Source organism: Mustela putorius, unplaced genomic scaffold, assembly GCF_011764305.1.
Source record: "Mustela putorius furo isolate JIRA1106 unplaced genomic scaffold, ASM1176430v1.1 tig00000174_pilon_pilon_pilon, whole genome shotgun sequence".
Taxonomy (NCBI): domain Eukaryota; kingdom Metazoa; phylum Chordata; class Mammalia; order Carnivora; family Mustelidae; genus Mustela; species Mustela putorius.
In genome coordinates, this window is record NW_025421304.1 from 4,310,154 (window position 1) to 4,329,998 (window position 19,845).

Here is a 19,845-nt window from a genome sequence, read left to right on the forward strand (position 1 = left end):
CTCTAATTTTCTTTATCAAAAATCTTTCCTTTGAAGCTTTTAAAAGCATTAAGTTCTTCAAGCACACAAAAAATGAATTTGCCAGGCATTTTTTTCTCTCCTACAAGCATTAATGTTTCATTTTTTTTTCTATAACTAGCAATAGTTAAAAGTTTCTGTAAGTGCCTTGACGTTCCAATTGCTTGTCTTCTCCAAATCAGATAAAATAGTACCGTTTTCCCAAAAGGGAAGTCAGGGTTATTTTCTCTCTACAGGTATTTATCATAGCATTTAATTTCAGATATAAAGATCTATTTTTTAACTTGTATCTTTAATATGGGAAACTAGATTTTTTTTCTTGGCCATAGACTCTAACTTTGACCTCATCATATATATCCTATGTTAAATATCTTGAAAAATTTCCCTGTACTTATATCATGGTATAAAATCATACCGAATATTTTTAGAAATTAATGACTTTGATATCAAACACCTAAATGGAATCAGGCTTCTATCAGAAAGCAATGTCTTGAATTATATACATAGGAATGAGAGCAGAGAGATATAGTGACAACAGCCTATTGCTCAAGCAGAAGCTGATTCTTCTTGCATCACATAGCGAAAGTTCTAGTAGGAAATGTTAGAACTCCGAATAATACCAAATAGTCCTATTGCTTAAAACTTTCAAACACAGAGTTCTTTAGGTTAACAGGTCCACAGGATAAATAGTTCATTGTAATTCAGCTTTTGTGTGTGTGTGGGTGCAACATTTTTTAAAAAAATTTTCTTTATTTATTTGACTGAGAGAGAGAGAGAGATCACAAGTAGGCAGAGCAGCAGGCAGAGAGAGAGAGAGGAAAGCAGGTTCCCCCTTGAGCAGAGCTCGATGTGAGGCTCAAGCCCATGACCCCAGGATCACAACCTGAGCTGAAGGCAGACATTTAACCAACTGAGCCACCCAGGCGCCCCTATGTGCACGTGCAACCTTTTACCCCTAATTTCAGTGACCAGAGGACTCGAATTAGGTACACATCTGATTCCACATACAATTAAATACCCAAGGGTCTGCCAAGTGGGTGGAAAGGGTGACAACAAAGACATTTGTCCCAACTGCTCTCTGTGGATTATACAACACCTCATGGGCTTTTTTCAATAGATTCTGCTGAACGATTTTTTGTTGTCGTTATGAACCAAAACAACTTGGTAAGAACAGAAGAGTCACTGTATTAGAAACAAGAGAGTATAATAAAGGTGTTAAAGGATAGTTTCCAACATTGGGTCACAAAATGCCCAGCCTCCTCTCTACTGGGAAAACTGAGATTTGGGGAAGGGAATGGAGATTCTGTATTGCGATGTTTATGGGAGGGGAACGAAGGCATGAGGGGATTTCGATAAATTTTATGTCATTTCTGAAGTTACTCTGAGCAGGCTGGTGCAAAAGAATTTAAAGTGGTTCCTATTCAGATGAGGCAGAAGGTGTTTCTTTTATTAGTTAAGGTCATAAAACTTTTAATCGGCTTAAGCCCTTGTGGGTGTTTTAAGACCATTGTCACAGACACACACGGAGATCCCATATTTTCACCCTGAGGTACTGTAACCTGTGTGCTGAGGAGGAGGGAAGCGAGCTGGGCTGGAAGGGTGGACCTCAGGACTGGGCACCATGGCTGCACCCCTCCTATTTGCCCTCCGAGCTCCTTTTGTGAAACTGTCATTTCCTTCCTCCTGGTCTTCTTTCCCACTTTGAGGGTAAAAATGAAAAAAAAAAATACCTTGTCATTTTCAGCCAAAGTCTCTGGGTTTTATTCCAAATTACCCCCCCCCTTTTTTGGACATTTTATTTATTCATGACAGACAGAGAGAGAGAGGGAGAAGGAGGCTCCCCACTGAGCAGGGAGCCCACCCAGTGGGGTACTCGATCCCAGGAACCTGGGATCATGACATGAGCTGAAGGCAGGCACCCAACTATCTGAGCCACCTAGGTGCCCCGAAATTACCTTTTGACAAGTAAATGTGTTTTCTCAGCATTATTTCCCCAGCTATGTTCTCTTTGCAAAACAGGCGGCCGGTGGTGGCACGGCTCAGCCTGGGACCCAGGGGTTTCCACCTTCTTTACTCACTGAGCAACAGAAGCAGGGGTCACCCAACCTCTGTTATGTACAGCGTGGTTCCACTAGTTTATGCTATGACCTCCTGCCTTCAAGATCTATTTTCATAATAGATGTATATTTACTAACTTAAGGGTGTAAGTAAAGACCACTGTGTTTGACTCATTGGCACGTATGACTTTGTGGCCAAATGTCCTCTATAAGAAACCGGCTTTGATAGGGCAACATATGGTTATATGGTTTTTCTTCCTCAATGATTCTTGTTTCTAAAATGCTGCTGAAATTTCCAAGTGGAAGCTGTTGCCTTCTAACCCGGTTCTGGGGCTAATCCGGTCCCACGGCATGCAGCAGTGAGGTTTACCCTCTCAGGGGTCAGTGTGAGGGTCAGGGAGCTGTGTGGCTTCCTCCAAAGCCAGCTCTCCTACTGGCCAGCAGGCAAATTCCAAGGGATAGAAAGGATTAACGGCTCCAAAGAGGATTCTGCAGCCCTCCCCCGCAAGGAGGATCTAAAACTCTGGTCTAGTTCTGGAACAAACATGAGCCCCTGCAAAGGAGAAAGTGCCTGTTTGAATAGCATTATGTCTTTCCCAAAGCTTGTGCTCCTCCCAGGCTGACCGGGAAGAGTCCCTTGCAATAGGCAAGTGGGGGCAGTTTCAATGTCTGGTTTCCTAAGTAGGGTCAGCACTTGTGGGGAAGGTCACCGAACCCCAAACCGAAATGTCTTCTAGCTGCTTTTGGTAACTAATTGATGAACTCTGCCAAGAAGCTCAATGGTGTGCCATAGAGAAAGCACTTCGAACGGACTTCGCTTTGCACACTATCCTAAGCTTAGGCCCCAAAGGATTAAGGTAATATAACCTGCTTACATCTTCTTAGTTTTGTCCAGGAAACCAAATCACCACCCACACAGCAAAACAACTCCCCCGGCCCAACTTCATTTCACCTCACCCCCCTTTCAAACTAACCCACGCAGAGAGTGGGGATCGCTGGTAGGGGTGGGGGCACCAAACACCAGACTCCGTGTAAACACGCCCCAGCAGCACACGTGGTCACCCATTAACTCCGAGGAATCTGGGGTCACCGTGGGACGGTTTTCTATTAATAGGGGATAAAGCTGCTGCATACATTAGCGGTAATGCCCTGGATGCCCGCGCAAAATTAACTCCTCCCGGGTCAGCAAGAGGAAACCATGTGCTGCCTAACACACACACACACACACACACACACACACACACACGGGGTTTTAGAACCCCTTCCCTTAAACGTGCCAAATCCCACTCCCATCTCCAGTCCAGGCGATTGCCGTCGTTCCCAAGGGATTTCTCCCGGGAGGGAGCGGTAGTGGCAGGAAAAAGTCGTGTGTCGGTCAGCTCAGCTTCGCTACGCAGACTGCCAGGGCCACAGCCGCCAGCAGCACGGCGCTGAAAACGGTGGCGGCCAGGGCCTTGTTCGGGTCGCAGGGCCCGGTGCGCTCCTGGACGGACACGGCGCCCACGGAGGAGACACGTACGCTGGCGCTGGACAGGAGCTCGGCGCCCGCCGTTTGCCGGGCCTGCACCGTCCAGCGGGGCACGTTGACCTTCATCTCCATTTCTTGGATCATCTCGCTCACCTGAAGGATCTCGCGCTCCAGCTGGCGCAGGTCGTCCACGTCGAAGTTGCCCTCCGCCTCGTGCCGCAAGCTGCGGACGCTCAGGGCGCGCGCTGCTACGCCCGCCGAGTCGCCCGCCACGCCTGTGCGCACCAGCGGCCGCCGCGGCGCGTGCAGCGGGAACGCAGTGCCCAGGGCCAGTGCGCGCCGCATGTCGGCTTCCAGCAGGTCCAGGCAGCCGGAGAAGGCCACCCAGAGGCGCTCGAACTCGGCGCGCTCCTCGGCGCCCAGGCCCCGGTCGCGCAGCGCGGCCGTCAACTGGGTGCGGGTGGCCACCGCCAGCTCCTGCGCCTTCTGGCGCGTCTTCTGCAGTTCCTCACGCAGGTTCTGCGAGTCCGCCGAGCCGCCCACGGTCAGCACCAGGTGGTGGTAGCATGCGGTCGCCTTGTTGAGAGCGTCCAGCAGTGCCTTGCACTCCTCCCTCGCCATGGCTGTGCGCTCCGGCGCAGCCCGGCCCCCTGCGCCCCTCTCCGTTCCACGCGCTCAGCGCAGCGGGACGCTGCCAGCCCCGACGGCGGCTCCCGGCCGAGCGGCCTGTGCGCTCCTCATGGCCCCGAGACTGGCTCGGCGCTGCCGATGTTGTCGACGAAGCCTCTGGAGACCAGCGACGTGCACCTCTGCGGACTGGACGCAGAGAGACAGCCCAGTTAGCTATCTCCCATCCCCTCATCCATCCTCCCCCGATTTGCTCGGAGTCACACCTAGTTTCTGCACCTCCCTCGCCTCCAAGGAGCTCTCTGCGAAGCCCGGGTTGCGGTCTCCATCCTTCTCCAGTGCCGTCGCCAAGGCTAGCCGGCCGCCAAGCCGCGCGGTCCGCCTTAGCCACTGCCAAGGGCTGCGGGGTAGGGTTTCTTAGGATCCGCCCACCCCCTCCCGTCCTCCGAGGGCGCTTCCATCCCTTAGACAGTGGATGGGCGGGGCCCCACGAGGGGAGGTCACGTGTGGGTTCCCCCATCTCCTCCTTCTCCTCTCCCCGTTACAGTTCGGGAATACTAGGGCTCGGCAGTTCCAACACTCCGGTATCGTAAAGACTGGGAAACTGAGGCCCAGGTTAAAAAAAGGGGGGGGGGCTAGGTCACGCGATGTCCATGTAAGTGAGGGAATTCGAACTCAGGGACCCTAACTCCCAGACCCTGCCAGCGACGGAGTGGTGTGCCTCGTAGAACTGGGCACCTCCGTCCTCCAAAGCTAGCAGTAAAGGGCAGTTCGCAGGGCGGGACGGCTCCCGGATCTCGCCATCAGGATCCAACCCACTTTCCCCGGACCAAGCTTGGACCCCACCTCTAGTGTCAGATCACCTTCGGCCCCGCCCCCTCCCGTTCCGGGCACGCGCAGTCGGCGACTCAGGGCTGAGTAGGAAGCCCTGTGCGCCGCCTGAACCCCACCCCGGCTGGGCGGACTCAATGATTGCTCTGCGCACACGTCACTCTGGATAAGGACGGCCGATCATTGGGCTGACCAGGTGCGGCTCCGCCCAACGGCGGAGTAAAGAGGTGGGCGGTGGAGCAGAACCGCTGTGCTGGGGTGGTGGGCACCGAGGTCCGAGTCCGGGCTACGGGAGGCGTCGCCGCGGCTCCGAGGAGGGCAGGGAGTGAAATTATGTAGCCTTTTAAGTAAGTGTCCTTCCTCCTGTCTCATCCCGCGCCTCCCTTCTCTTGGGACGGCTGCGCCTCGGGGCCTAGAGGCCGGGCGGGGCCCGGGAGCTGGAAGGGGGAGGGGCTCTTTCCTCTCGGCGGCCAGCGCCCCGCGGCGCCCCCAGGCTGGGCTGGCTGCCCCTGGGCGGCACCCTTAGACCCTAGTTCCTCGCTGGCTGGATCACCCCGCACGCGCTTTGAGGGTCCCGTCGTCCGCCGGGCTCTCTTTGCCCCTGGAGTGCGGGGTAGCAAAGAATGTGCCCTCTGACCCCCGCGACTACCGGACGGGCCAGAGGATGCGGGGTCCTGGGAGCTCGGACTTGCAAGCAGTGGGCGGGGCAGTCGTTCAAGAGCTGAGTGGCCTCGGTGGGTTTGCGGACCGCCTGGCGGGGCCGCTGGAGGGGGAGGATGTGGGTGGGGGTCCGGAGCCTCAGTCCATGTGGTCCCTGGGGGTGGTGAAGGCGCAGGGGAGGGAGGAGGGAATCCCTGCCTGCCAGCCTCTTGAAGCGCCGGTCTCCTGCTGGGTAAAAATTACTCCAGGAAAACTTAAGCACCAACAGATATTCCGGACTCTGGGTCTATTCAGTTCTTTTCTTTTTTTTTTTTTAAAGACTTTATTTATTTATTTGACAGAGAGAAATCACAAGTAGGCAGAGAGAGAGAGAGGAGGAAGCAGGCTCTCCGCTGAGCAGAGAGCCCGATGCGGGACTCGATCCCAGGACCCTGAGATCATGACCTGAGCCGAAGGCAGCGGCTTAACCCACTGAGCCACCCAGGCGCCCATATTCAGTTCTTTTCGTTGAACATAGACTGCCCAAGGTGGGCGAGCTAGGCATGGACCCTGGAGATGTTAGGGACTTGGCACTAGCAAGTGGTTCTGGACCACGGAGCAAATGACACGTCTTCATTGAGGATTTAGGACATTCAGGGGAGGAGGGGCTGGGGAGATTGGAGGGTCTACTAGTTTGCATTCGAGCTGGGGGTTTCCAGGTTTATGGGATTCATGGGCAGAGGCTCTTATTTTGATTAGCTCACTCTCCCACCAGCCCCAGAGAAGAGCAGGGGGTCTTAGTGGGATATTAGCGTTGGAGTTCACCTTCCCCGGCATGGTACCGAGGCGTTTCAGAAGATCCAGAGCGCTGGGCCCCAGGGCTGCATCTCACTTTGTGCTTTGTCTTGAATCTATAGATTTGGGGCCATTTGTGCCCGGGGTTTGGATGTTCCAGGCCTTGGCCATTCTCCATGGTGCAGGGTCTTTGCCACCCACTGACCAGATGGGGCCTTAACAGGGAAAGAGTAGTTTTCAAGAGAAAATGGATAGAAGGAGGGAGAACCCATTGCTTTGGGGAGCTTTAAGGACAGCGGAGGGATATGAAGCTACAGAGATGGGTGTAAGGGCAGAGTGAGAGTCCCTTAATGCCAGGAAGAGAAACTGAGAGTTCATCTAGTAGGGAGTGGAGGGGAAGTCCTGGAAGAATATAGTAGCCCACCCTTTAGTCCATGGGGAATGTGCTCCAAGACTCCCAGTGGATGCTGGAATCCTCAGGTAGTACCAAACCCTATACTCCGTTTTTTTACCCCCTATACCTGCGTACCTGTGATGTTTAATATTTGAAGGAGGCAGAGTAGGAGATAAACAAAATAAAAAAATAGAACCATTGGGGCGCCTGGGTGGCTCAGTGGATTAAAGCCTCTGCCTTCGGCTCAGGTCATGATCCCAGAGTTCTGGGATCGAGCCCCGCATCGGGCTCTCTGCTCGGCAGAGAGCCTGCTTCCTCCTCTCTCTCTGCCTGCCTCTCTGCCTACTTGTGATCTCAGTCTGTCAAATAAATAAACAAAATCTTTAAAAAAAAAAAAAAAGAACCATTATTAACAATATATGTGATAAAAGTTAAATAAATGTGGTCTCTCTCAGAATATCTTATTGTGCTGTACTCACCTTTCTTGTGATGATGTGAGATGATTCAGTGCCTCGGTGATGAGACGAAGTGAGGTGATTGATATAGGTATTGTCATATAATGTTAGCTGCTATTGACTTCCTGACTCTGTGTCAGAAGGAGGACCATCTCTTCCAGACCCCAGTTGATCATAGAGAAATGAAACTGTAAAGCAAAACTGAGCCTAAGGGGGACTGCTGCCCCACAGTAGACTTTAGTGTTGGAAAGATTGCTTTGCTTTCCTGTGGACCAGTCCTAGTAAGATCAGGAGGGCAGAGGCCTCTGAAGGAGAAGCGCAGGATGGGAGAAGGGACAGATGCTTGTGTCTAGGCTCCGTGGCAGGAGAGCAGCTGAGGCTCTGATGTTGAGCAGATCCCGTGGGTGAGCTCTCTTCACTCTGGCTTGCCACCGGGAATCGCCCTGCTAGGCAGCTTCAGTGGGAGAGCCAACAGTCTGTCTGCCTAGGGCCTGGGGTCAAGGTCTTGGTGTGTCTTCTTGTGGCTCTTGGACTGTGTTGGCCTCAGGAGGGCAACTACTGGGTCTTTGTTATTCACACATCTGTGCACTATTAGTGTTTCTGTGGGGCCCTCCCTTTGTTTATGAATTGCCAGGATTAGGTTGGTGTCCGGTCGGTAACTTGATTCTTTTCTAGAGGAGCAGAGGAGTGTGACCAGGTGAAGATAGACCTAGAAAGGATTCAGACCCAAATCCAGGGGTGGTTGTACTCCTCCAGACTCTTCCTGCTCCTTTAGTGGTCACACCCCTCTTCCAGCTCTGAGGCCTTCCCTCCCTGTGTGATTCTCCACATTCCAGCTGTCACTGTGTTTAGCCAGCTCTGAGTATCGTTTGTTTCTGGCTTTTTTGCCTGTGCCAGCATGGCTACCTAGGGCCGGCCCTTCATCCTCCCCTGGATTTCCAGCTTCTTTGAGAGATGATGTCTCCCTGGGAGCTTGAGCTTCCTGACACCCCACTATCATGTTATTCAGTGGACGAACAGTTAAACAGCATGCCTACAGTGAGCCACGTGGCCAGGCACAGACTGGATGCTTTGAAGAAAAGCTTTTGAGAAAAATATGGATAGGATCCATAGAGAGTACAGGCCAGAAGGACATAAGTGACTATAACATCATATATTACATCATCCAGTTGCTTCCATTTGCTATGAAACAAAGATAATGCATCACAAATTAAACTCTTTGGAGAATAATGCTCATCTTTTTGGATGCAGTGTGCATCTTTTTGGATGCAGCAGTAAGTCTCGTGTGGGTCTTTGGTGAGCGCCCTCACCAAAGGGTGGAAGCAGCCACAGCAGTGAGATTTCAGCTGGGAGTTTATCTCTAGAAGGCACAAGACATTCCTGTGCTGGATTCTGCTGAGCCAGGCTGCACGCTGTCACGAGATGGGGACACCTGACCACCCAGCCTCATCTGGGCTGGTGGGACGGTTGTAGACCACAAAACCACAAGTGTGCACACCACCCTCTTGAAATGTCCGGTGCTAGTTTGAGACCTTGCCTCGCTCTCCTGTTTGTAGGAGTTAAGCTCAGATAACTCATGTTCGGGGTATTTGGTATCTCAGATTAATTTTGCTGGATTTGCTGTAAATCATCCTATCATTTGTGCTTAGGCAGGGGTGGAATTTTTTTTTAAAGGAGTTTTATAAGAGGATTCACTCCTCTTTCCCATTTAATAAGGAATAGTCAGTTTACTTTGCATGTTATTTTATTTATTTATTTTTTAATTATTTATTTGACAGAGAGAGATCACAAGTAGGTATAGAGGGAGGCAGAGAGAGAGGTGGAAGCAGACTCTCTGAGAGCCCGATGTGGGGCTTGATTCCAGGACCCCGAGATAATGACCTGAGCTGAAGGCAGAGGCTTAACCCACTGAGCCACCCAGGCGCCCCTGCGTGTTATTTTAAAATATAAAACGAATTCTTGCAAGTAAAACTTGTGAGGGCGTTAACCTGTGTTAAGCATTTACCCCCATGTAAGAATTTCATTCTGACCTTGGGCACCTGATTGTATTGGATTCTTATATGTTTTAACTACTGGAACAGAAAGGTTGAGAAGAGCATTGGACAGTGCTCTTTGAATCCTTACTCCTGGACAGAGGGTTCAGTCATTGGCAACCAGGAGGAATGAAGTCCTAGAGAAAACAGATGAGTCGGGGCTGAAACTCATCAGGCTCTATCCCATTCACAAGCAATGCTTGCTTCAAGTCTTGTGTGTTTCATGCATTTGGACTTAATGTTTTGATGTGGCATTCAGGGGCCTCCCCTCACGCTGCTGTCCCTCTCTGACCAGACTATTTGCATTCCTGTTCCTCCCCTGGATTCATCTTCTCATCAATTAAAAAAATCTTTTATTCTTGGGTTTTCTGTTCCTGCCTTCTCTGCTGCTTTCCCTCTTAGCTTCCTTCCCTGCTGCTCCCGTCCCCAGTCCTGACCTGTGCCAGCACCGCTTTGGATTTGTTTACTCTGTGAATGCACATTCCTTGCCTCCCAGCTAGGTGGTTACTTCCTGCAACAGAGCCTGTCCATGTCACCTCCATCTTGGGTATAGAGTTGTTGGAGCTCTGAGGAGCAGAAGGAGAGCCTCTTCCCAGCTTCATTCTGACTGTATGGCCTCCTGTCTCTCCTGTGATCTCTGTCCAAGGTGTCTTTAGTTTTGCAGTCTGTCATATAGAACCGATTGTGTCAGAAACCAGAAACAATTTTGTTTTCTTGGGACTATGTCCCCAGCAAAATCACATTATCCACTTGTTCTGGTTAGGGCCTCATAGAAGGATTATTTGGGCTCTAGTAATAATTGAATTCAACAAGTCAAATACCTGAATTGTTGCAGAGCTGTCTCTGGGGTCCAGGGAGAGACTATATGTAGCCTTTTTCATGCTAGGCTCTTCCCCTAAGAGGATTTACAAGGAGCTCAGGGGCCTCCTTCAGGCAGTCCCCAGGAGGGCCTGCGGCACAGACAGTTCTGCCTGGACGAGACCCAGGGAATTCAATGTAGGGCCCATGGGGCTATCTGTCATGGTGACTTTTCCTTTGGGGGAAATGAAATATGGAATCTGGGCATCTGTGGCTTATGAAATAACCCTTAATCCAGGCATAGTTATTTTACACAGCGGGTGTAGTGGTTAGAGAGGCAGATGTTAGAATAAATTCTGACATCTGTGTAACAACCTCAAGTGGGCCAGCTGAGCCTCAGTTTCTTCATCTGCAAAACACGAGGCTCATGATACCTATAGTTATTGTGAGCACTGGTTGTAGTTGGTTGCCTGCAGTTATCATGAACATGAAGGTGGGATGAGGGTGAATGGAAGTTATCACGGTACCTGAACCAAAGATGCTCTCGAATAGTGGCTGTTTTTATCATTAGCCGTAACAGAATTCATAATGTACTTCCTTATATGTGTTGTCCTGGTATTTTCCCAAGAAGGCATGTTGGACTATTGTTACATAATAAGAAAGTAATTCAGTTTTTTATTCGTATTTCATTTATCTGATTGTGTCAAGGATAAGTTTACTTGATGCTCTTTAGTAGTTGCTAATTTTCTCTTTGAAAAAATTTTATTTATTTATTTGAGAGAGAGAGAGAAAGAGCGCGTGAGCGTGTGCACGCAGGAGTGGGGGGAAGGAGCAGGGGAAGAGGAAGAAAGAAACTCAAACAGACTCTAGATCTCACGATGCTGAGATCAGGACCTGATCTGAAGCCATGAGGCAGATGCTTAACTGACTGTAGCACTGAGGTGCCCCATCGAATTTTCTTTTATAAGAAGAGGTCTCAGGCTCAAGCTCAGAATGTTTGGCAGTTAGTAGTATCTAGCAGAGTTTTACATAATGTCAGTTGCTTCTGTAATTTTTTTTTTAAAAGATTTTATTTATTATGGCACCTGGGTGGCTCAGTGGGTTGAGGCCTCTGCTTTCAGCTCGGGTCATGATCCAGGGGTGCTGGGATCGAGCCCTGTATCGGGCTCTCTGCTCGGTGGGGAGCCTGCTTCCCCCTCTCTCTCTGCCTGCCTCTCTGCCTACTTGTGATCTCTCTGTCTGTCAAGTAAATAAATAAAATCTTAAAAAAAAAGATTTTATTTACTTATTTGACAGACAAGAGATCACAAGTAGGCAGAGAGGCAGGCAGAGAGAGGAGGAAGCAGGCTCCCCGTTGAGCAGAGAGTCCAATTTGGGGCTCGATCCCAGGACTCTGGGATCATGACCTAAGCCGAAGGCAGAGGCTTTAACCCACTGAGCCACCTAGGCACCCCTGTTTCTGTAATTTTTTAAAAAATATTTTGTTTTTATTTATTTGAGAGAGTGAGAGAAAGAGAGAGCACAAGTGGGGGATGAGGTGGGAGAAGCAGACTCCCCTCTGAGCAGGGAGCCTGACACAGGGCTTGCTCACACAGCCCCAAGATCATGACCTGAGCCCAAATCAAGAGTCTGATGCTCAACCATCTGAGCCATCCACATACCCTGGAGTATACTGTTTTCATATTTAAAGTTGTAATAAGGGTTCTTCTAAAAATAAATTTTAAAAAGAGAGTAGGTATTTAAAGGACTATGTCAAACACTTAACAGTAGGGCCATTGTGTGCAGTTACTGAAGGTTATAGCATAGGTGCTGTGCCCGGCAGAGAGAGATATTGGCAAACTGGGGCTGATAGACAGTCTGTGAGCTACTTACCAAGCCGTGTGCCCTGGCACAGGGCCGTTGTACCCACTGGGAAGACGGGTGCCTTTTTCTAATTCTCACCAAGACCCCATGTGGGCCAGCAGTACGTGGTGGTCTGTTGGTATGCAGTATGGCAAAAATACTGAGGCAGCATATAAACGGGAGTCCTCAAGACAGGTGTTTGTATTCTCCATTTCACCCTTTGAGATGGAGGCTCAGATGCTTTTTCTGTGCCCATTTTTCATATTCATCTCTGATAGCTCTGATAGCTTGGGGAAACTACACTCATGGTTGGTAAATGGAGCAGACCGGGGCAGTGAAAGCCCCATTCACAACAGGAGAGAATCTATACAGAATACACAAATAATGTTTAATAAAAGTTATATATACTGTGTTTGATTTAACCAGAGGACATTGAAGAAGACATATGTGGAAAGTCATACCATGTCCATGGATGATGAGATTCATTATTATAAAGATGTTGGCTCTCCAGTCCATAAATTTAGTGCATTTTAAAAAAAGACTATTTATTTATTTGGCACAGAGAGAGAGACAGTGAGAGAGGGAACACAAGCAGGGGCAGAGGGAGAAGGAGAAGCAGACTCCCCACTAAGCTGGGAGCCTGAGGTGGGACTTGAGCTGGGATCCTGGGATCATGACCTGAGCTGATGGTAGACACTTAATGACTGAGCCTCCTAGGTGCCCCAGTTTAGCGCATTTCTAATAAAAATCCCGAAAGGATTTTTCATGGAATTGAGGAACTGATTTTAATTTATGATATTGCAATAAATTAGGAATAACCAGATAATTTTGGAGAACAAGGAGGGATGCCTTTCTCTATGAGATACCAAAGCTTATTATGAAGCTGTAGTCATGTAAACTAATGGGGTCTAGCTCTGCTCTGTCCAGTATAATAGCCATGTGGCCTGTAAGCCCTTGAGTGTGGCTAGTATGAATTGGAAAGTGAACGTAAAGTACACACCAAATCTTGAAGATTTAGTAGGAATAAAAAAGAATGTAAAATATGGGGGCACTTGGATGGCTTAGTGTGTTGAACCTCTGCCTTCAGCTGAGGTCATGATCTCAGGGTCCTGGGATCGAGCCCCACATCAGGCTCTCTGCTCAGGGGAGCCTGCTTCCCGCCCCCCCTACCTCTCTGCCTACTTGTGATCTCTCTCTCTGTCAAATAAATAAAATCTTAAAAAACAAAGAATGTATAATATGCCATTAATGATTTAAAAATATGGATCACATGTTAAAAGTATAATATTTTGGATATATTAGGATAAATATACTGTTAAAATTAATTTCGTCTTTGCTTTTTCGTATGGTTACTAGAAAATTTTAAATATGTGATTATGCATGGTGTATATAAAATTACAGTTCTCATATATTCGTTGGATGGCACAAGACTAGACTATTGAAATAGAGGAGAGTTCAGAAACAGGCCACACATATATGGAAACTTGGGAGTATAGCAAAGATAGCATTATTGGCCAGTGCAAAAAGGATAGACTATTCAGAAAATGGGACAGTGGGAAAATTAGCTTATGCCATGGACTGAATTTTTGTGCCTCCCCATTCATATGTTGAATTCCTAATCCTTAATGTGATGGTATTTATCAGATCAGAGAGGGCACAGGGGGATTCTAGTCATTTTTTTTTTTTTTAAAGATTTTATTTATTTATTTTAGAGAGAGGCTGAGCGGGGGAGGAGCTGGGGGAATGGGAGGCCATCTCCAACAGACTCCGCACCGACCGCAGAGCCCTGTGTGAGGCTCGATCTCATGACCCTGAGATCAAGACCTGAGATGAAACCATCTGTCAGACACTTACCCAACTGAGCCACCCACGCCCCACCAGTCTGTTCCAATATTCTTTATTTCTGAAAAGAAAATATGAGGCAAACATGGCAAAATGCTGAGATTGGGTAGTTCTGGGTGGTGGGTTTGCATTATTCCTCTGTATTTCTGTGTATGCTTGACATATTTCGTTAAAATATATGCATATCTGGGACGCCTGGGTGGCTCCGTGGGTTAAGCCGCTGCCTTCAGCTCAGGTCATGATCTCAGGGTCCTGCAATCGAGTCCCACATCGGGCTCTCTGCTTGGCAGGGAGCCTGCTTCTCTCTCTCTCTCTCTCTGCCTGCCTCTCCATCTACTTGTGATCTCTCTCTGTCAAATAAATAAAATCTTTAAAAAAATATATATGCATATCTTTAAAATATAATTTTGGTCATGTAGGATGTTCTAAAAATAGCCATTTTTATTTTTTGCAATGATTTTGAGTTTGACGAGTTTTTTTTTTTCTTTAGATTTTACTTATTGGAGAGTTATGCGCGTCAGTGCGGGGAAGGGCAGATGGAGAGGGAGAAGCAGGCTCCCCGCTGAGCAAGGAGCCCCATACGGGGATCATGATGCTCCTGAACAAGCTTTCTGAACATGATTTTTGCAGTTGATCAGTAAAAAAGTCATCTTGGAATTGGTGGGTTATCTTTGATATTTCCCGTAGAGCAGAATAGTACATGTCAGAGATGCGTTTTAGAAACTGTCAGATTAGGACTTTTTTGTGTTATATAAATCTGAAAGTGGTCATTTACTGCTTTTTCTCCCCTTGTCCAGGAGACTCTCTTTGCCCCATCTGAAGTCCATATGGCTCTGTATGATGAAGATCTCCTGAAAAATCCTTTCTATTTGGCTCTTCAAAAGTGGCGTCCTGACTTATGCAACAAGGTGGCCCAAACCCATGGCATTGTAAGTGCATCGATCCCGAGGGTCGTCCTTCTCCAACAGGTGTGGACCAGGCAGTGTGGATAAGGCCAGAAATGCCGTAGACTTTGTTTAAGCTTAGAGGGAGTCAGTTACAGACCTGCTGAGTGTAACAAGCGCCAGACCGTGCTCAGTACGAGAACGAGCAAAGAGGGACCACCATGAGCTGCCTCCTCCAGGAAGCCTGTTGGCTCTGCACCAGCCTCGGGTATAATCCTCTCTCTGTTGACACCACTGACCACCCCCGTGGACATTGATCTTGGGGTATTCGTCTGTTTCTCTCTTTCTACGTTGACCTCGAGAGCTGCTTGAGGGCAGAAAGTGTATCGGCATCACGGGTCCTTGTCTGTGAGGTGTGTGCTCACTCGCATAGAATCCGGGAACATGTGAACACATTCGTGTGTAGCTTTGAAAGGCATTTCCTAAAGGGGAAGAACCGGTGATCTAATCGAGGCATCCAGATGGCAGGCTGAGGGGCACACATGAGGAACCACAGTATGTCTGTGGGGCCATCTGTTGCCTGCAGGGTGGCGGGCTCTTCCCTCGTGACGTTGGTGGCCGTCTGGTGCACACAGCCCCGTGCCACACAGAGCACTTGCTGCCTTTGTGCGGCTACTTTTCTGTTTGGGGGGGGGTGTTTCTTGCCTTTGTGTTTCTTTTTTATGTGTTGTCCTCTTCTCGTACTGTGTTTCTGCTTCGTGGCCAAGGATTTGAACTAGAGGAGAAGTCAGTTGTAGCTCAGGTTCACTTTGGGTTATCAGGTGCCTTGTCTGGACACCGGGAGCTGACTTTCACTTTGCCCACTCTGTCCCACTCCCACCACAAGCCTGCTTTTTCCAGGTTCCTTCTAGTTTTTAGGATTGGTTTTGTGATTCAGAATCAGTTTGTGATTGTGATTTGTGATTGTGACTATGATTCAGTTTTTCCCAGAATTACTTTACTTTGGCTTTTAGAGGTCATAAAGTTCAGTGTGTGTGTGTGTGTGTGTGTGTGTGTGTGTATGTGTGTATGTATGTGTATACATGTATACATAACACATATATATGTGTGGGTGTGTGTGGGTGTGTGTATAAAAAAACAGTTGGAGAGTATAGCTGTTTCCAACAAGAAAATAAAAATCATACAAAGTTCACCAGAGACATTATCATCTGTTCATTTCACAGTAGTTATGAAGTGCTCCTCTGGGGAAGGTACCATGTTTGATGGGGAGGGTTTAGCAAAAAATGGGAATAAACATCACCATCTTTACCTTTATAGAGCTGAAATGCTATTGGGAGAGATGGTCACGCTCCGAGCAAATACCTACTAATTACAGTTGTGGTACGTGTCCCAGAGAAGAAATACAGGATACAAAGCAGTCATGTTAATGGCAGGGGTCGGGGGGCGCTAAACAAATTTGGGAAATACTCCCTCCCCATCTTTGTTCTATAACATTTTTAAAAATGCTGTCTGGAGAAGAGCAGACTACGTGTAACTTTCTCTTGCTCTTTAAGGATGCTGCGCTGTGGGGGCGCTTAGGTGACTCAGTCAGTGAAGTGTCCGACTCTTTTTTTTTTTTTTTTGAAGTGTCCAACTCTTGATTTTTAGCTTAGCTTAGGTCATGATCTAAGGGTCATGAGATCGAGTCCTAAGTGAGGCTCCATCCTGGGGGTGGAGCCTGCCCAGGATTCTTTCTTGCCCTCTGCACCTTCCCCCCAGCTCATGTGCACTCACTCGCTCTTTCTTTCTCTGTCTAAAAAAAATTTAAAAAAAAGTGCCACACGGTGAATACGGTGAGGGTCCTGTCTGTCTTGCTCACCACTGTGTTTTCAGGAAGATGCTTTCCCAGCTGCAAGTAGTGGAATCCCGCTCAAGTTCACCTCAACGAAAGGGCAATTTTGAATAAGAACTTTGGCCTCTTGGTTACCTTCCTTTTGGCCACACTGAGGAACAGGAGAGTCTTCTTAAACTGTGCCATCTGAGTTCCCAGTGGTGTCCTAGGTCCTTTCTCTGGCCCCTCCTGGGATCTGCAGGGTCCACGGGGAGCTGCCGGGGGCCACACTTGGCAACACTGACGTCGTGGCCGTCAGTAGGTGGGAGAATCCATGAGGCCGACTCTCAGCAGAAGTGTCCGTGGGCAGGAGCCGGCTACTGCTGCCCGACTCAGACCAGTCCAACGTTGATGGCTAGCTCCTGCCCCTCCTGGCTGTGTGATGGGGGCTCCCATTCCTCCTGGTCTAATCCATTAATAGTGCCCCATCCACGTCTGTTGGTGGAATGAAAAAGAATATTCCAGTCACCTCTGGAAGAGTACACATCATTTCTGCCACCACCAAGGGATCTGTATCTCCTCAGCAGGTGAATGCTGAATTTCTTGGGGCCTTGCTATCGGGCCAAGTTTGGCTGCCTTTGAATCAGCCCTGGGAACCAGACTCATTTAGTGGGCTCTAAAATACTGAGAAATCATCAGTTTTAAACGTGTGTCCCTCCCCTCCAGGGTCAGCTGCCCCTCACACGTCTTCTTAAAGCCCAGCTCGCTGGCCACCTATCCTCACAGATAGTCTGAGTGGCAGCCGAGGGTGCAGCTTGATTGCTCCCCCCGCCTGCCCCATCACTCCTTCAGGTTGACTTCCTTCCAGAACTTTCCTTTGGTTGGCATACGTGTGCATTCAGGCGGGTGCTTCCCGCCATCACCTGCTCTCTGACTGGACGGGGTAAGCTCCTTCTCCCCGTGTTCCCCAGATTCCAGCCACAGAGGCCTGTAACACCCCCACACCGCTTCTACTAGTCACTCTTGTTCTATTTAATTAGCACCCAGCTAATTATATACTGTGGTTTCTTCAGTGTGGGCTGGACAAGCCTGCTGCCTCCCTGGGGCTCTTGTCCATGAGGTGGCAGGGGGAAGGTCCTCCAGGATTCCCAGGTAGATTAGGGGTGGGTCCATTTGCTTATAGGAGAAACAAAAACTACAAAGGAGTTTAAGTTTTTTCCTCTGAATTTGGATTTTTTGGAAAGATTTATTTATTTTATTTGAGAGAGAGAGCGCGCGCATGGTGGGGACGGGCAGAGGGAGAAAGACTCTCAGGCAGACTCCCCACTGAGCACAGAGCCCAACACGGGGCTTGATCCCATGACCCTGAGATCATGACCCCAGCTGAAATCAAGAGTCTGAGTCTCAACCGACTGCCTCACCCAGACGTCCATGTTGTGATCTTTTAATTATGGGGTATGTAGGCTTTTGAGGGCTAGCCTGGGAGCCTGTCAGCATGTCTTCTAAGTTCCAAAGAACTTCCAAGTACAATACCTAGATGGGCCAGCTAAGGGCACTGAGGTCCATGTTCTAGTTCTTAGGATTTGTTTGGCATAGATCCAGCCAACAAACAATTTGTTGAGCATCTGCTAGGAGCCAGGCACCGTGCCGGGTTTCCAGGATTGAACAGATGAGTGGAGAACGCTGCGTGACTTCAGGGAATTCCAGAAGCTGGCTGTTGGTCGCTCAGAAGAATGGCGGGTGTCAGGACAGAAATCAACCAAATGCTGTGGAATGAGGAGGGGACCCTGGAGTAGTGTCACAAATGCTGATTATTGCTTCTGTTCTACTCTCTTTCCTTTACGGTTATTGAAGAATTCTTTTTAAAAAAAAAAACATTTTTTTTAAACATTTTTTTAAAGATTTTATTTATTTATTTGACAGACAGAGATCACAAGTAAGCAGAGAAGCAGGCAGAGAGAGAGAGGGAAGCAGGCTCCCAGCTGAGCAGAGAGCCCGATGCGGGGCTCCATCCCAGGACCCTGGGATCATGACCTGAGCCGAAGGCAGAGGCTTTAACCTACTGAGCCACCCAGGCGCCCCTGAAGAATTCTTTATAAGGGACTAGAATGAAAAGTTTTATTGTTAAGCTTTAAAATAAGCAGGTCCCCCACTTACAGTCTACTCGGAGGCTCCAAACTTTGTGTCCTCCACATAGGCCGTAGTGCCCCTGACATCTCCAGAAGGCTGAAGCACCGTCTTGGGAGAGCCCTGAAGGCACTTGCACTTGACCCCATCTCCTATGGACAGCTTCCTAGCTGCTCCAGTCCCTAGCTCCAGTCCGGTCCCCAAGGGCCAGAGAGCCCTCCCTCTCAGCCAGAGAGCCCAGCCTCTGGCCTCTGCTTGCAAAGAACTGCTCCGGGAGGTATTGTCTGCCTGAAAACTGGCAGTGGAAGAATGGGGGACCTTGATATTGGAGGATCCCTATTCACTCAACAAACATTGATTGGGCACCTACTGAATGGCAAACAGTGAGATTGGTAACAGGGATACAGTGTAGCAGGAACCAGTCTTACTTTTAAGTAGGAAAGCAGAGAGTTAGGGAGGCAGAGAGGGAGGCAGACAGCTAAACAGCTGGGGTGAGGTTCTGCAAAGCACCTCAGAAGTCCCTGGTCTCTCACTGGAGTCTGTTACGACTCCTTCATCCACAGAGCAGGTGTAGGACCTTCTCTGGGCCTTCCTGAGTTTGGGTGTTAAACACCCCCGAGTTCTGGTTCATGGACTTCCTGTGCCCTTGGCCAGCCCCCTGGTCCCCAGGCTCTTCTTCCTTTACTCCCTGGGCCATGAGGAGGTTGCTTCCCAGTTCAGGCTTATATTAAGGCCCACCTTTTCTTTCTTTCTTTTATTTTTATCTTTCCCCCCTTTTTAAGTTTCACTTTTAGTAAAATTTAAATTATTTTAATCAGATTTTTAATTTTTAAAAAATTTTAATTCTTTTATTTGACAGAGAGAGCACAAGTAGGTAAAGCGGCAGGCAGAGGGAGTGGGGAAGCAGGCTCTCCACTGAGCAGGAAGCCCAATGTGGGGCTCCATTCCAGGACCCTGGGACCACAACCCGAGCCGAAGGCAGCCACTCAACCAACTGAGCTACCCAGGCGCCCCAGAACGATTTTTTTTTTTAAAGAAATAATCTCTATGCCAGACTTGGGGGCCAAACTATGACCCCGAGATAGAGAGTTGTGTGCTCTAGCGACTGAGCTCAATTGCAAACATACGATCCAAGTAGAAAGGGTAAGATAGTGAGCCCCATGCACCTGTCACCCAGCTTCAGCTGTGATCCATTCGTGGGCACATCCCAGGTCATTTCTACCCT

At 48.8% G+C, this 19,845-nt stretch overlaps 2 protein-coding genes across 6 annotated transcripts in view; one reads left to right on the forward strand and one right to left on the reverse strand.

The window, feature by feature from the left end:
• Positions 1-1,954: 1,954 nt before the first annotated feature.
• On the reverse strand, positions 1,955-4,562 carry LOC101672936 (regulator of G protein signaling 9 binding protein). Its single transcript, XM_004765220.3, has one exon. The coding sequence runs from the start codon at positions 4,162-4,164 to the stop codon at positions 3,451-3,453; it is 714 nt and encodes a 237-aa protein (XP_004765277.1). The 5' UTR covers positions 4,165-4,562; the 3' UTR covers positions 1,955-3,450.
• A 643-nt stretch (positions 4,563-5,205) lies between these two features.
• The window catches only part of ANKRD27 (ankyrin repeat domain 27), a 52,553-nt gene continuing 37,913 nt past the window's right edge, over positions 5,206-19,845 (forward strand). For 2 of the 5 annotated variants that reach the window (XM_045076001.1, XM_045076002.1), the window contains exons 1-2: positions 5,206-5,348; positions 14,597-14,728. In XM_045076001.1, the coding sequence (XP_044931936.1) occupies positions 14,627-14,728 (102 nt within the window). In that variant the 5' untranslated portion in view covers positions 5,206-5,348; positions 14,597-14,626. Of the gene's footprint in view, positions 5,349-5,716; positions 5,736-14,440; positions 14,460-14,596; positions 14,729-19,845 lie in introns of those variants that run through there. The other 3 variants (XM_045075997.1, XM_045075999.1, XM_045076000.1) reach the window with 3 other exon arrangements.

Bases quoted from the DNA above. Each gene is read 5' to 3' on its own strand.
- LOC101672936 (XM_004765220.3), bottom strand. From the start codon at position 4,164: ATGGCGAGGGAGGAGTGCAAGGCACTGCTGGACGCTCTCAACAAGGCG.